The sequence below is a fragment of the Idiotropiscis lumnitzeri genome, chromosome 12, assembly GCF_059441095.1.
Source record: "Idiotropiscis lumnitzeri isolate Australia: NSW breed Sydney's pygmy pipehorse chromosome 12, RoL_Ilum_1.0, whole genome shotgun sequence".
Taxonomy (NCBI): Eukaryota; Metazoa; Chordata; class Actinopteri; order Syngnathiformes; family Syngnathidae; genus Idiotropiscis; species Idiotropiscis lumnitzeri.
This window is the reverse complement of record NC_142402.1, coordinates 17,401,182-17,418,142: the sequence shown is the minus strand read 5'-3', so window position 1 is coordinate 17,418,142 and position 16,961 is coordinate 17,401,182. Positions and strand designations below refer to the sequence as shown.

Genomic DNA, 16,961 nt, shown 5'->3' with positions numbered 1-16,961 from the left:
CGTCACAAATCTGGTAAAAAACGACAGGATTCCTTCAGGTTTACACGCAACTTTGGGTTGTTGATGAGTCGGAACGCCTTTGATGTTTGAGAAAAACCTGTCTATACGAGATGCTCAACCGTCTTTGATGTTGACCAAAAATGCATTTGATGTTTGTGAAAACATATCGGTCCTGTTTGAGACATAAAACTATCTTTGATGCTTACACGACAAAACTGTCTTTGATGGTTCCAAAACACGCATACTGGGTTTATCGCTCTAAATTCTTTGATGGTTACAAAAACAAAACACTAAACTCTCTTTGATGTCTACTTTTTTGCTCGGTTAAATAAAGTCTCTATATTGTCTTGAATGTGAGCGAGAACATGTTGGTTCCTTGAAGACTCAATACTAAAAATGCAGACATTTCATTTATTAAAGACTAAATTGTCTTTGCTTTTCATGAGAACCAATTTTTTTCCCACTGAAGGCTCAAAATTGTCTTGGATGTTTCGGAAAATGTACATAGGGTATAAATTGTCTTTGATGTTAATGTTAATCATCTTTGATATTACTGAAAACACCTACATTAGGTCTGTTGAAGACAGTCTTTGATGTCACTTTCATTGACTATTGTCTTTATTGTTCACAAAAAGAAGACGTCCCGTTCACATCTAAAGACACTTGATGCGACATCAAGTTAATTGACGGCTAAAATTGTCTTTGATGTTTGCCAAAATCTCGCAAATAGACGCGTGATTAACTTGAATGCTAACATCGCTAAAAATGGGCTGAATAACAAAAAAGCGCGCCTTAATTAATTTGAGGCCACTTCGTTGATGTTTTCTTCTTTGATGGCACAGAAAATTCGCTCGTCTTCTGCAGCTATTCAAAGATTAGATGCATAAAAAAAAATTTAATAGAAAATGTAGCAGCCGTAGCATCTTCACAATGTCAACTTCATCCGAAGCTATAAAAAAATGTGCCAAACATTGTTCGGGGTCTTATTTTGTGGTTCAGGTTATTTAGCGGCGAGACGCACAATAAGGCCGGGCGCCATGTTTTATTCATGGGCCTCCGCTTTTTGTCAACAAAATTGGACTTCATGTTCCTTCCTCATCGTTGTTCCCTTTTGTTACGCCGCACGTTTCTAATTTGAAGGAGAGTTTTATTTATTTATTTATTTATTATATGAACTGCATTGAGTCGGAAAAAGGCGCGTCGCTTCTGGCACTTTGGCAGCATTCTTAATAAAATGTAAACGGCAACGTGTGAACAAGTAATTACCTCAAACAAATGAAGCTATTAGCGCAGAGATTCTTTATGTACATTTTTTTCTTTTTTAAGCGTGGTTAGTGAGTCGGAATATTGGGAAGGGGGGGGAGCACCCCAAAAATAAATAAATAAAACATTTTGGAGGTTGTGTTTTTAGACACCGTCAGAATTTTGAAAGAAAGAAAATCCCATAACCAATCCTATCAGAAAATGGAGGTTTCAAGTTGGACCTTCAAAGTAGGGTTTCAAGCGTTTTCCACGACTTTGCTGAACTAGCGAATAAAACCGCTGATGCACATTGGCGTGGACGCTATAAGTTCTCAATGCATTTCTCTTCTCATTTTGCCAGACTTGTTTCCAATAAATTCCAGTGGGCTTTTATTTACCGTCGGCGAGCCATCAATAAAGCGAGGGAGGACCATTGTAAAGCGGCCGCCGCTCTGTTTATGTGTCACATTGGGAAAAGCAGCGGCGGGAGATTAATTAGCTCATTAGCTTCGGCCGCTAGCGACGCGTCATGTGATACAGTAACAGTCAGTTAGCCGCTGATGCGAAAGACCAATCAAAAAGCAAAACGGCCAAAGCAAAATTCTGTCATTCTGAACGTTTTTGCGACGGCAACACTCTTTGATGCAAAATTGTCTTTGATGTTTAGGAGAATGGGTACGCAAGGTTTGTTAACGACTTGAGCGTTGATGTTTACATGCACATTGGGTTCCTTGGGTGCTTGAAATTAGATTTGAGGTTTACAAAAAATCGTACTGTGAGTTCACTGAAGAACCAAACCTGTCTTTGATGTTTACACACAAATTCAAGTGAAGACCTGAAATTGTCTTTGACATTTCCGTACATGCTTATGTGAGGTTCTTCAAAGAGTCTATGTATGCCACTTTTGGATGTTTATAAAAAATGCACAAGTTAGTTTTGTTGATGATTCATAATCGACTTGGATGTTCACACGTTCAGCAGGTTCATTGAAGAGTCAAAACTGTCTTTGACATTAACAAAAATGTGAGTGCTTGATCGAGCGAGCGAAGGCTCGAGTTTGATTTGTGTGTACAAAATGAAGCAGGTTTATTTTTTTGGAAGACTCTCAAATTGTCTTTGATTTTTTGAGATATGTTTAGTTGATTGAAAAGTTAGAATTGTTTACACAAGTTAGCTTGATTAAAAACGCCTTGGATGTTGCTAAAGCTGTGTGTCAGGTTGACTAAAAATGGTCATTGATATAAGTTAAGTTGATTGAAGACTAACGTGTCTTTGATATTGACACATTTGCATAAGAAAGCATGCATTTGTTGACCAAAAACAAAACTTTTTTTGGGGGGGGACTCAAAATTGTCTTTGATGTTCACAAATAAGGGTCACTGCCAGCTTGTCTTTGATGTTTTCAAAACATTTCCGTTACATTCCTACTCCAATTGAATCTAATTCAACACTCTGAATTGTCTTGGCTTACGAAAACATTTTTGCCTTTGATGTTCCTGAAGAATCACAATGGTCTTTGATGTCTAGGAAGGCATGCGTTAATTGTTTGTAAGCTTAATATTGCCTTTAATCTTCCCCGCAAGCCTCGACATGTTTGATGTCGCCCAAAATGGCGGTTTCATCGATAACCTGAGATTGTCTCACAATTTCACGCAAACTATTCAAAATGACGAATTGTCTTTGATGCTGACACGTACGTGAGCTTCAATGACAGGAAAGCAGCAGCGGTAGATAAATTAGCTCATTAGTGACAGCCGTTCCACAGAAGTCATGTGATCGGGAAAGCTTCAATGCTGTCTGTTTGCAACGTCTTTGAGCTGACCTGGCAGGCTGACGCTCACCTTTGGACGCTCTTTTTGATCGGTCATTTCCGGGGGGCTTTCCATCACAAATCCTGTCAATCAATTTGATACGATTGCTACCAAATTTGATGTATACTACACAGATGGGCGGTGAATTTGGTAGACATGTCTATCTTGAGTAGACCCACAAAAAAAAAAGTCTGCCTGAAAAGAAAGAGAAAGTCTGCTATTTTGGTAAGCCTTGACACCTCGTCCTAAAATACAGAACGTCAGCAATAACTCCGCTCATGAATAATTTGAAAATGTGGCCGCTGAAGACGGTTTCACTTAGCAGTATGGAATTTGGTCGACAAGTCTACAATGAGCAGTAACTGTAAAGGTACAGGAAGTCTCCCATTTTCACATGGAATGACAGAGTTTGATGACTTGCCGTAAAAACACAACTGGAGTAATATCTCAGCTCATGAATTTTTTTTTAAATTCAGCCCCTGAAGGGTCACTTAGCAACATAAAATGTCGTTGCCAAATATATATCATAAGTAGAGCAACAAAAATTGACTCAAGGAGTCGTGCCCCAAAATATAAGGGAAATCTGCCATTTTGTATGTGTCAGTACAATTTCATAACTTGCCATTCAACAGAACTGCGGAAATAATTCTGCTCATGACTTTTTGGAAAATTCAGCCCTGCAAGTCCGTTTCACTTTGCAAGATAAAATTTGGTCGACAAGTGTATCGTGAGTAGAGCCACAAAAACAGTCTCAAGATGGCATACCCGCCAAGACACGGGAAGTCTCGCATTCTCGTTTGACGACTTGCCATATAGCAGGAATTTTTTGAAAATTCCGCCGCCGAAGTCAGTTTCACTTAGCGACGTGAAATTTGGTAGGCAAGTGTATCATGAGTAGAGCCCCCAAAAAAATCTCAAGAAGGCATACCTGAAAATGCACGAGAAGTCCGCCAAATTTGTATGCATCGACAAAATTTGATGACTTGTCATAGAAAAAGAAATTTTGTGATAACGTGTGAAAATTCCGCCGCCGAAGTTAGTTTCACTTAGCGACGTGAAATTTGGTAGGCAAGTGTATCATGAGTAGAGCCACAAAAAAGTCTCAAGATGTCATACTCGAAAAGACACGGGTCGTCTTCCATCTTGGTTTGCCGCAGCCATTTCAGGGTACTTTAAAGACGATTCCCTCTTTGAGATTGGATCGGAATCCTTGCAAATTGGAAGCGCGCATACTCGACAAATGCTTGATTACAAAATGTTTGTTTACGACACATTTCGCGTACGGTCGTACCACGGAGCCCGGGTTTGCCGAAGCTTGATAAGTCAACTCCTTAACGCCGAGCCTCTATTTCCTGCCTCTTTTTTTTTTTTTCATCTTCCTTTTTTTCCCTTCTGATTCCAAGTCATCTTCTCCAGTTGCCCACCTGCCGTTCCGGTCCACTCCCTTCGTTTGTTCTCTTGTCTTTTATGCGCATCTTCCTCCTCCTCCTCTTCTGGCTGTTTTAGTATACACTCTGCAGGGAGTGCTCTCCTGTGATGCCAATTATATTGACTGGAGGGGAAAAAAAAGAAAAAAGAACTGGGTGTGTGGGGGGGGTGCGATTGATGGGTGGGATTGGAAAAGGCGTGCGTGCGTACACACACTATCAGAGCGTCTGATGACAGAGCGAACCAACGGAAGGCGACGGAGGCCGAGCGTAAGGGAAGAGAGGAGGTTGATGAAAGAGGGCGAGCCGGGACGGGAAGAGGATGGAGAGAAATTGGAGGCGAGCGAATCTGTCGGGGAGTTGTAATAGTGTCCCGTTGGCCCACTCGAGGGAATTCAACCGCTGCAGACGAGGACGAGGAGGAGGAGGTAGTGAGATGAAGACGGCAGAGAGATAAAGATGGCCCGGCTCGGATGTACAGTGAGGGAAGCTCGCGACCATCAGGACCGACGCCATTTCCAAGATGGCCGCGGGTCAAATTGATCATTGTAAAGAAGAAAATAACGATGGAAGTGTAACTACTAAAATGTGTATTGTTTGAGTGTTGTATTCGATTATTTTATTTTTCAAAGTTGATTTGTAATAATTTTTGCCATATATTATTATTTTTTTATCATTATTATTATTATTAGTAGTAGTAGTCGTAGTATCATTATTATTATTATTATTCATAGGCGTAGTATTAATGCTGCATTGTTGTTTGAGGAAAAGCTCAGATATCCTGGCCCCCCTGAAGGCAACACGAGACCTCACTTCCTTGATAGGCATTCCTGTCCACAGCTGCACCACAAATGGTCTCTGTGATTAATTCAATTTTCCCTTTTCTCCCCCCCCTTCAAAACTGTTCTCCCTTGCTCGAAGCTAATGTGTCTCGGTCTCGGGCCTTTGACTGAGCGCCTGTAATCGGTCAAAGCATCTCGGGGCGTTTTATTGGAACAAAATGGCTTCTTTGCTTCTTTTATCACGCTCTAAGTGACTTTTTCCCCCCGCTTCCCGCCCACAGACAAGAAGTACATTTCCATCCAGACGGCAAATACATTAGATAGCACGCAGCGGGATAAAACACCGCGATGATTGATGATTAGCCGGCATTTTTTTTTTTTTTTTTTGCTAATTAACTTAGATTCATAACATCATTTACATGCATTACATCCCCGCTTACAAGTTGCGTGTGCGCTCGCCGATCCGGTGGAGCTATTTGTCTTTGTTTTATTCCGTAGACTGTAATCTCCTTTTGTAACCAGTCTGTTGTGTTCTACGTTAGCTTAGCTAGCTAGCGGGCACAGCTGGGCGGTCCGTCCCGGGAATGGTCCGGTCCGGCCAGATACCGATTTTTTTAGGTAGGGGGTGACCGGAAGGGTACCCAGGTCGCGGCCGGAGGGCGGAGGACTGACCGGCTAAAGAGGCTCAAGTGCCCAGCTCTGCTAGCTGGCTAGCAGTTTCCAAGTTTTTGTGAAGAAATAACTTTTTTAATCTCCCACAACTGGAGCTGTGCCTTTAAGTCCATCTGTTTGTAATGTTTGCCAACAATGATTATAGCTTAGCGAGATACTTAACAGCTGGTTTTGACAAACCTTTGGCAAACAAATGCTTCCAGTTTGGACCTCGTGGGAACAGTGTGGTGCATTTGGGTGAATCCGTTCTTTGAAAGACCACAGAGTAAAGATATAGATCATTGATGTTAGCTTAGCTACCCACGTAGCAAGCTAAGGCCCTTCTCGCCAATTTAAACAAATCGTGAGCTCGAGGAGGAGTCTTGCTGGTTCTGAACTTCTTCTTCTTGCCACTGTGTTCATTGGAACCTTCAAAGCCGCAAAATTTTTTCTGGACTGCAGATTTGTGCCTCGAGACAATCCCTTCTCGGAAGTCTACAGACAAATGCTATGACTTCATGCTTAGTTTGTGCTCTGACATGCTCGGTCACCTGTAGGACTTTACATCGACAGGTGTGTTCCTTTCCAAATCATGTCCATTCAAATGCAGGTGAACCTCAAATAAGATGTAGCAATCTCTCAAGGATGATCATGATGTACTTGAGCTCAATTTGGAGCATTGTCACAAAGCCTGTGATGAAATTTCTTCTTTTTTTTTTTTTAAAATAAATTAGCCCAAAAATTCAAACAACTTGTTTCACGTTGTAAATATGGGTTATTGTGTGTACAATTTTGAGGAAGAACACGACTATAATCCCGACTATAATCCATTTTGGAATGAGGTTATAACATAAGTAAATATGTGAAAAGCACCGTGAATACTTTCCGAATGTTCTTGTTCGCTCTTATCACGAGTGATCAAAAGGACTCCAGCTGTTTTCATGAACTTTTTTTGTGGACCGAACAACTTTGACTTGGATCTTCTGCCACTTGAGTTTCGTCTGTTTGTGTCCTCTGACAGGAAAAACACAAAGTGAGGATTTAGCCTGCTACGTTAGCTTAGCCAGCTACTGAACGCTTGTCACTTGTGAATAATAGGGGGCATAATTTATGTTAGTTAGCTATCTCACGAACGCTTCACACTCGTAAACAATTTTTTTTTTTTTTTTTTACGTGTGTGTTGTTACATGAAAGGTTGATAGGTGAACTCCCGAATGGTGTTAACGTTGGTGAACAAATGAATTTAATTTGGATCTTATGTGACGTTTTGAGTGCATCTATTTTTTTTCCCCTCTGGGCACTGAATAAAGTTGTAAACCGCTACATTGTGTTCTTGATAAATTAAGAGGCGTATTTCGCTCACCAGTCTAGTCACACACACACACACAGGCACCTAACTACACACACACACACCCGTTGTGTAACTGTTACTAAGACTGGACGTCCTTTATTTGAAGACAAGCCTCCTCTTTGTCTTTTCGCCGTCTTTTGGCAAGGACATGCAGTGTTTTGGGAAGTGTTTTTGTATGTGTGTGTGTTCTTGGAAGCCCCTCAGACACTCTTTCACACATGCACACACACAGACACGCAAAGCTTTGTGTCCAAAGTGGTCCAAAGTTTGATTGAGTCGAGTGTATCGAATCTTCTCCCCCTCATCCTCATCCTCCTGAATGCTTGTTCCCTCCCGGGACCACGAGTGTGTGCGCGTGTGTGTGTGTGTGTGTCCCCCCCCTCCCTTTCCTCCCTTCTCGCCAACATCTCTGGAGGAATTTGCGCGCCTCGTAACGGCTAACGAAGGCAACCTTTCAGACTGGGCCCGTGGTTTGTCACTCCCAATCACGGCACTGGAGATCAATGTGGTGCTGGCGGGAGAAGATAAAGACGACAAGTGGGGGGTGAGTCAGTGGGAAAGTGGGGGCAGGGTTTTGGGTGGGGGGGGGGGCAACAAAGGCCGCTCGAGACGGCCCGAACAATAGCGGTCGGCAGTTTGTCAGTGTCTACACACGCCAGACATGGCCACCGTGGACTAATTGACCACTGAGGGTGTTTTTCCGTGCCAGTTGCGCCGGCGGTGGTTGGCTGGCGAGGTCCTGTGACCCAACTCGGTCACATTGTCACTATTCGTACAATAACGAGGACAAGAAGCTTTGAGGAGCTGTACTGGCAGAACAGTGACAAGAGTGTTGTTCACAGTCCTGCCAAATTTGAGTGATTAAAAGAATGGGCAGGTGTTAAAAATGAGGCTTCAAAGTCGTGAAAAATCCAGCAACGGAATCTCCTTGGGTGTTTGTGTTTCATTTTAATTGTTGATCATTGGGCCATTTTGGCAAAAGTTCAAATAATTAATAATTAAGACACACAAGAACTGATTTGAATTATGAAAAAAACCAAAACAAAAACACTACAATGCTAATAGATGCTAACAGCGTAGCGGCGTCATGTAGCTTTGGAGTCATTTCGATGCGCACCATTGGCGAATAAATTACACGTAGGGCGCTTTATCAGCTAAACACTTAACAATCTCGCTCATGCATATACGTATTTACATTAATACAGCATGAAAATAAATAAATATATTCATGATATAGCGAGAGTCCTTCGAGAAGCTGCCGCTTCAGTGATTGTCATTAAAAGAAGGGGGTGGAAAAAAAACAAAAAAACAGACTCTGCGTAATTGACTGCTCATTTCTTTAAGTGGCCTATTGGCAGGGCAGCCTGGAGCATTTGCCAGCGTATTAAAGATTTCACTCGCTTTATCTTGTGTGGATGTGGATGTGGCTAGTATAAGACTCAATGAGCCAATTGTTGTCATCAAGTCTTGTATTTTACGATACACGGTGGTACCTCGAATGCCCCACCAAATGCTACAATTTGGCGTGTAGAACGCCGTCATGCGTGACATCATCATATCACAAGACCTCATTTCAGATGGCCGAAAAAGATTTATGTTTGTGACGTTGACACGAGGGAACAATGAGTCAAGATGTAGGCTAGCTACTGTACGTCAGCTTCGTGAGTGAGATACTGACTGGCTGATTTTGTAATGTTAGACAAGAAGAAGAAGTGAAACTATAGATCGCTTCATTAGAGTAGCTAGCTAGCTAGTTATCCCAAAACCACCTAGCTGATATATAAATTTGTGAGCAAAGAAGCACTGAGTGACACGGTAGACTGCTACGTTAGCTTACAGTAGCTACTTAGCTAATGACTGCCTTGCTTGAGAATTGGATTCCCCCGCTATGGCATTGTTTTAAATTTTCCCCCATGACAAAATGGAAATTGTAACAATGCTAACATCTAACGTGCTAACAACTTACATAGACTATTTCAACTTGGGAACACAAACTAACATGCTAACAGACTGTCGTCATGTAGTATTTCTAATGGGAATTGATACAATTGCTAGCACACATTATGGCAAGATAGCAACCTGAGAACAGAAAAGTGCTCAGGCAGATCACTCAGGACTTGAGCTCTTGCCCTGTCATCGGATACAATTTCTAATGCGAATGGCTGAAGTGCTAACATGCTAACGGCTTTTTCCCAAGGTCAATTGTGGTTGTTTGCTGTGCGAGAGCCTGAAAGTAACTGAGACTGGACATTCTCTCCAAATTCCTGGGAACAGTTGCCAACTTCCCAGCAGGCCAAATAGCACGCAGGCCACATTGTGCACTTGACATTTCATCCTCGGAAGTCAGTTCGTGCGGTTAGCATTCTTGCCTCGTGTGATAGAGCATTTGTAATGCCTTCGGGATGGATGGAAACGGCGTTAGTGGTGGTGGGGGGAGTCGGGGGTACCACGGTGGTCTTGGAGGCTGAGTCTCTTGTTTGGGCTGCCTGATAATCCGGCTTTGCGCGGCATGAAGACGGCGCACAAAGTGTCTGTGTTCAGCGAGGGATCACTGGACTAACACTTCCAGACATTCCGAGCACTGAGAAAAGAGAGCATTATTAATTACTGAAACCTGAAGCCCCAAGAAACAGCTTGTGTTTGGATTCTTGTTTGTTAGTTGATTGGTTAATTAGTTCGCTAATGGATTAGTTACTTCCTTGGATTTAGTCTGACAAGATGGCGCCTAATTGAAAACCCCAGGAAGGGCTAAAGTAATTAGAGGATGCCAAAAGCTTGTTTTTTGATTGTTAGTTATTTAGTTAGCTTGCCAGCTAATTAGTTAGTCGGTGGTCTGTGTTAGTTAGTTAGTTAGTTAGTTAGTATCTGATTGTTTGCCAGTTATTTAATTAGCGTGTTGGATGGCTGATTATTTTTATAGTTGTTTTAAATGTGTTGGTCTAATAGTTGGATAAATGGCCTGTTTATTTAACTAGTTGGTTATTTATTTTGTAGTTGGATGGGGTTGTTGTTCGGTCAGTGGTTTCGTCTTGGTTTAGTAGTTAGTTAGTCAGTCACTTAGTCACTTAATTTGTCGGTTGTTTTGGGAGATGGTCTGTCAGGTAGTCAGTTAGTTAGTTAAATAGTTAATTGGTTAGTCATTTGGTTGCGTAAGGTGGTCGGTTTGTCAGTCTTTTTGTGTTGGTTTGGTAGTTAGTTTGTCTGTTTCATTGGGGAGTCAGCTGGTTGGTTAGTTAGTTGGTTGGTTAGTTAGTTGGTTAGTTACCTAGTTACCCAGTAAAATGGACCGTGGCAGTTTCTCTTCACTTTTACAATGCCCACGTCTTGTTTGAGGATTGTTTGGCCTTGGCAAAGTTGTCGGCCCGACTGCCTGACATTGTTCTTTTTTTTTTTTTTTTTTTGTGTGTGTGTGTGTGTGTGTTTTTGGCTTATCAGCACGCTCATATGAGCCTGAGGTCCATTTTTATATCTATTTTTTTCCCTTCTTCTTGTGTCTCCTGTTTGACTTTGGGCATTTTTCAGCGTACCGTTCTTCCCCCCGCGTGCCGTCACCCTGTCATCCCGCCTCATTGCCGTCATCCATCCATACGTGCTTATGTCTCCCGTGTCCTTCCTTTGCCGTCCCCTTATTTTCCAACTCATATTCTTTGAGTTTTGTCAGCGGCCGTACCAACCAGCGTTGCCCCCCTACCATGCCCCCCCCTTCTCCCAGTACTCTCTTGTTTTGATGATGGTGGGGGTCTGACTCTGGGGGGTGTAGTTGTCTCCACTAACCGTGTTTGACAGGCAGCAGAGGGTGGGCTGGGTGTGTAGGTCGTCATCTTCGATGGGGGTGGCCGGAGGTGAAACAGGGGTCTTAGAGATTGTTTGTGAAAAGTGCACAGGTGGGGGTCATGTGTTTAAATCCAAGCATTTTTTTTATTATTATAATTTTATTTATATAGTTTTATTAATGTTTCTCTAAATGGATGGTTTGTGTTTTTAATTATCAATATTTACAGTGGTTTTATTTTCTTGCGTATTTTATTTATATATTTACATATTCATAATGTATGCTTGATCACATTTTTTGTTTTAGTTTTAGTGTTGTTTTTAATTTTTAATGTCAGGTATTTGGTTTTGAGTTGGACTTAGGGTTGTATTTTTATTTGTTAATACTGCTTATTCCTAGTACTACTTATAACATTTTCTTGATGTATATGTTTGCATTATTTCTTTTTTATTTGTATTATATTCTATTTTACGATTTACTTTTATTTACAAACAATTTTTATACACAATATATGATTTTGGAAATATCGCTTTGCAATCTATTTTTAATTTTACACTTTCGGTAGTTTTTATAGTTGCAACTTGTATTTGTATTCATATTATTTTTGTTTCAATGGAAAAAAGTAATCTTTTTTTTTTCCAAAAAAATAATGACGATGACCCAAGTAACATCACAACGTAGCATGACTATCCACTCACTGGTATGTAAATTGGCCCCCCATCGTGGAGGGGAGCGACCAAAAGGATGACATCGGGGTCTTTTGGAGGGTAGAGGTGGGACGCAGGGCACGTATACACACGCACGCACACTTGGGGTGGGGTTAGTTGGAAACAGATGGGCATAGTTTGATGCTTCTGGAGGGAGAACACGTCGTGTGTGTGCGTGTGTGTGTGTTGCAGGATTAGTGGATGTGTCCAAAGGTATCAAACATATTCTTGCTCACATTCTTCGTGTATATACCATTTATTACTCCCTGTGTGCCTGTGCGTGTGTGAAACACATTTATATCTCTATACATGTATATGTATCTCTCTCGTTCACCATGAGTGTGTGTCTGCCGTCTTCTAACGCATGTGTGTGTGTGTGGGGGGTGCACGTTGTTGGCTAGAATATGTGCAAACATGCTAACTTGCTTGTTGTATGTGTGTGCGCGCGCGCATATAGGTTTGTTACTTTCTACTGAATGGGCTAATGTATGCTCATGTGCGCGTGCATGTGTGTGTGTGCAAACATGCAAATATATGATTGCGTGAAAGTGTGCACCTCAGTGTTAGCACCTCATTTTCCGTGCTATTTGTACCTCGTATGTGTTTTGTCTATCTTTGCGCACACGTTTGTGTGCTGCCTATACGTTCACGTGTGTGTGTGAATATTGGGAAATGCTTGTGCGTGTGCGCGTGTTTGCATGCGTGTGCGTAATGTCCCGTGTGACACGGGTGCCATTACAAAAGCATCAAACTGGACGCCGTCGGCTGTCTTCTTCGTGCCGTACCTCTACCTTCATCGTCATCATCATCATCATCAGCGTCACACACACACGTGCGCACACGCGCACGCACACACCTCAATGCAGATAAGAAGAAGAAGGAGGCTCATAAATCAGCCCGATGCGCCTCTACACTGGCTGATAAATTCTTGGTGTAAAACAAACAGCCTGCATGCAAACTCAGCCACGGAATAAGATGAAAGGGGGTGGGGGGTCGGTAGGACCCCTTAACACACACACACACGTGCACGCACACACTTGCATCACCCGCTCGCTATCGTCCAATCAGACGACTGGCTTGTACCGCGGCGTTATCGCGGAGGCTGAGGAGCCTCAACAGGAGGTGAAGAGCGAGGGAGCGGGTGAGGAAGAGTGGGCAGATGGAGAGGGGAAGGGTGGAGGGAGGGAGGGAGGAGAAAAAGTGGCGGGAAAACATACTGAGGCGGTTTGGATGCTTCACCCCTCCTTATCCCCCACTCTCCGTGTCTGCAGTGCTGTCTGGAAGAAATGCTGCTGTACCTAATGAAGTGGCCGTGTTTTGGGGTTGCATTCGTGCCTCACGGATAACACACTCAGGTTCGGGTTGTAAATTAGGGTTTGGAGCCTGGGTTCAGGTTTCAAATGAAGGTTCCCTGAGGCTTGGAAACAAGGGGAAGGGTTTGAAGTTAGGATTATGTGTTCTTGTTAAAAAGGGGACTTTTATGTTCAGGTTTAAAGCAAGGTTAAGGTTTTAAATTAGGGTTTGTGGCTTTAATTCTTACTATTATTACAAGAGAGTGCATCATACTCTCCCTCTATATCACATGCATGTAAATGTATGAAGAGTGTGAAGGTGGTCTGGCGTCGAGGTCTTGGGTCTCCGAGGGTACGGCTTTCGGGTCCTCGCAGGTGCTTCGAGAATGGTCGCCATTATGCTCTCTCGTTGGCATTCTCCTCCAGTGAGGCCGCTCGCTTCTGGGCCGCCGGGCTCCCTTACACTGCGCCCTTTCTTTTCGACATGTGCTCGCGCGGCATGCTCTGCAGGGGGCGCCGCAAGCAAAAGGGGGACACTCAACGATATGGCGCGGAAAGCAACTTATGGAGTGACTATTTTGAGGTTCAAATTAAGGTCTCAAGCCTAAGTAAGGGTTTCAAAATTGGGCTTCATTTGGGTTTTAGCATTTCAAGACAAGATTAGATTTTCTAATTAAGGCTTCAAATATGGGTTTCAAGCCTAAATCCGGATTTGAAGCCAAGGCTTTCCAATTTTGATGTCAAGATTGGGTTCAGGTTTCTAATTAGGGTTTGAAGCCAATGTTCGAGTTTCAAGATCGGGTTCAAGTTTCAGATTTGGACTTCAAGTCAAGGTTAAGGCTCTGAATTAGGGTTTCAAGTCAAAGTTAAGCTTGAAAGCTAAGGTGAGGGTTCCACTCTCGGGTTTTCAAATGAGTGTCTCATGCAAGGGTAGGGTTTCAAGCTACCTTCCGGGTTCCAAATCACGATTGGAACTCTCTTGCTTTGAACATATTTTCGTTTTGCACGTTACCGTAGCGATTCACACAGCCTGACGCGTGTCTTTGTCCCGTCCAGACGACAACCCCCTGCAGCCTGTCACTTCTGACGAGACGGTTTCGGTGGGCGGAGCCGTCACGCTGACCTGCCGGGTGGCCGAGAGCGACAACTCGTCACTGCAGTGGTCCAACACGGCACAGCAGACGCTCTACTTCGGCGAGAAGAGAGGTACGTCAACCACCATCCCGAGTGGAACGTGATACCTGCTATGTGAACGACTACATTATCAATGATACATTCTGGAAAGTAATCCGAATTTTCACTTTAGCCTAAATTCCACATTTCTTTCCGTATCGTGAGTGCAATTAATCACCCAAAATTGAGCTAAGTCAACCAATACTCGAATGAAAATTGACCGTGGTTGGAGTCTCCATAAAGTTTTTCAATCACTTATAAATGCAGCTCTTTTTACGTCGAGTGCCTTGAGAGGAAATTGAGCGACAACACTATCAATGACTCAATTTGGAAAGTCGACCGATGACCAATCAAACTTTCTCACCATATTGCGAGTGCAAAGGATCCCACGCCAGCTGCATAAAATTGAACTAAGTCAAGAACTGCACTGCTAAATATTCATCGCGGCTGAAGTTTCCAGAAATATTTTTTTTTTTTTTAAAATGCCCGTTTCTTAACATATGTTGAGTTGCCTACTCTGAGAGGAAATTCATCCCAGCTTTGTGAACTACTATATTCTCAATGGCACATTTTGAAAAATAGTCCAAATTTTCAACATTTTTAGCACACAAAAATTCAAATTTCTTACTGTCCGGCAAATTTCTTTTACGATATTAATGTCATGCCAGCTATAATATAATGAGCTAAGTCAACCACTACACTGTTAAGTTTTTGACGTTTTTTTTTAATCAACTTAAAATGCAGATCTCGTAACAGACTGCAAGTTTGCCGACTTTAAGAGGAGACTGATCCGAGCTAATTGAGATAATGAATGACACATTTTGGAAAGTAGTAATTTCCAACATATATACTGACCTAAAATATTAATTTAGTCTTGCATCGTGAGTGTGACTGATCTCAGTCAGTTATGTGAACCACTACACTTTTGGGTGTTTCCTAAAAAGTCAGAACTAAAACAAATTCCGCATGCAGGAAAAAACAGCCAAAACCTCAAAAAAAAAAAATATATATATATATATATATTTATTGGCAAAAGGCCTGGGGGAAAGTGACGGAAAGTTTTCCTCGCACAGGGCAAACTTTCTCAGGGAGGCGAGAGAGAAAAGTCCAGATGGGAGCTTTTTGAAGACCGCTGGAGAGGAGACAGAAATGAGAAAATGAGTTTCCTCTTCACCGCGATAGCAAAGCAAAACCTCTCGAGGTTGCTCTCCACTTTGGAGACGGTTGATGAGGCGAGATGGACGCGGCGGGAAATGAGGACCGCGCTTGCGGAAAATGCGTCGTAACGCCAAAAGACCGCCGCCAACACATGTCGACGCCATGACGACGGCGCTCTAATTCATACACGCAGATTTCGTGGAGCGCGACGTTGCAATTACCTCTCATTACGGCGCTTTTTTTGTTTTTATGTTGGTTGTAATCCCACTTTTGGTCACTAGTTGGCGGCACACGTTTTTAGTTTGAAAGGGTGTCAGTGGGAAAGATGGAGAACAAAAGAGGAATTGCTGTTTTTGTTGAATATTTTAAATCCTCTTCAGTCCTGCTTTTTACGCCAACAGAACGTCACGGCTGTTGGTTTAGTTCGAAGTGTAAATTTTTTGGCCGTGTAGTTTTCATTAAGTTTTTTAAACAGTCAACATTGTGTGTTTAAAAAAAAAAAAAAAAAAAAATCAAAAGTTGATTTTCTGGGTTTTGCGTTTTTATTTTATTTTTACCATTTATCTGATATGAAAGAGTGACTCACTGGAAAATAATTTGAGGACCAACACAAAAAAGAATGAATAATTTGACGGCACAGAAGCATTAGCGCGAATGGTCGCCTCGCAGCGTTCGCACCACATCTCCTCCAGCACGCCGTTTTGGCGTCACGGCAAAATGACAAAACGACGGGAGGCGGGCGCGAGGCGCTAGACGGCACATGATGAGTCGCGGGAAGCGCGGACGAAGATAAATAACCTGTGACAGGATGATGGATGTTATTTTTTAGGTGAATTTTTTTTTTTTCTTTTTTTGAAAGACCTGATTGCGCCGTTTTGATGCTGTTGAGAGCGAGCTTGTCATGCCGTCAGTGACGAATGGCGTGCGGTTAAAAATAAATAAATAAAGAAAGAAAGACAAGAGACGTCAGCCTTGATTGATCAAAATTGCAATGAGCAAACGAGGTCATAAATCAATCGCCTTACATCATTGCTGGTTCATGGAAGCAAATTGAAAGATGCCTCATTGGCACCTCATTTTTCATACATTTCAAACCGCTAAAAACCTATGAGTTGTTTTGTTTTTTTAATTTAGCCCATGCAGCCTGTTTCTCTTAGGAGCATGAAATTTAATCGCAATGTCTTTCATGAATCAACCCACAAAAAAAGTTGCAAGCAACCAAGCCCAAAAAGACACAGGAAGTCCGCCATTTTGGTTCGAAGTAGCCATTTTGGCCGTACCTCCCTCGAGAAATAAAAAAATAAATAAATAATTACAATCAGCCGCTAAAGCTAGTTTGAATTAGCATCATCAAATGTTGTTGTCACATCACTTCATAGAAGTAAATTGAAATTTAGTTATAATTTGAATACATTTCAAAGCTACATATACAAATCAAAACAACAACTAAAAAAAAAAGAATCCCACCTTCTTTTCACTAATAGTCACTAATAGCTCCATATCAGGCTTCACCTCGCTCTGAATAAATCAAATCTAAATATTAATTGTTGCGTGACAGCGGGACCTGTCGTATTATTAAAGCCGATACGGTGATG

The 16,961-nt window shown here is 42.2% G+C and overlaps 1 protein-coding gene across 3 annotated transcripts in view; it reads left to right on the top strand.

The window, feature by feature from the left end:
* The window catches only part of cadm3 (cell adhesion molecule 3), a 74,006-nt gene that overhangs the window by 25,328 nt on the left and 31,717 nt on the right, over window positions 1-16,961 (top strand). For all 3 annotated transcript variants that reach the window (XM_088311165.1, XM_088311164.1, XM_088311163.1), the window contains exon 3: window positions 14,092-14,241. In XM_088311165.1, the coding sequence (XP_088167291.1) occupies window positions 14,092-14,241 (150 nt within the window). The remainder of the gene's footprint in view (window positions 1-14,091; window positions 14,242-16,961) is intronic.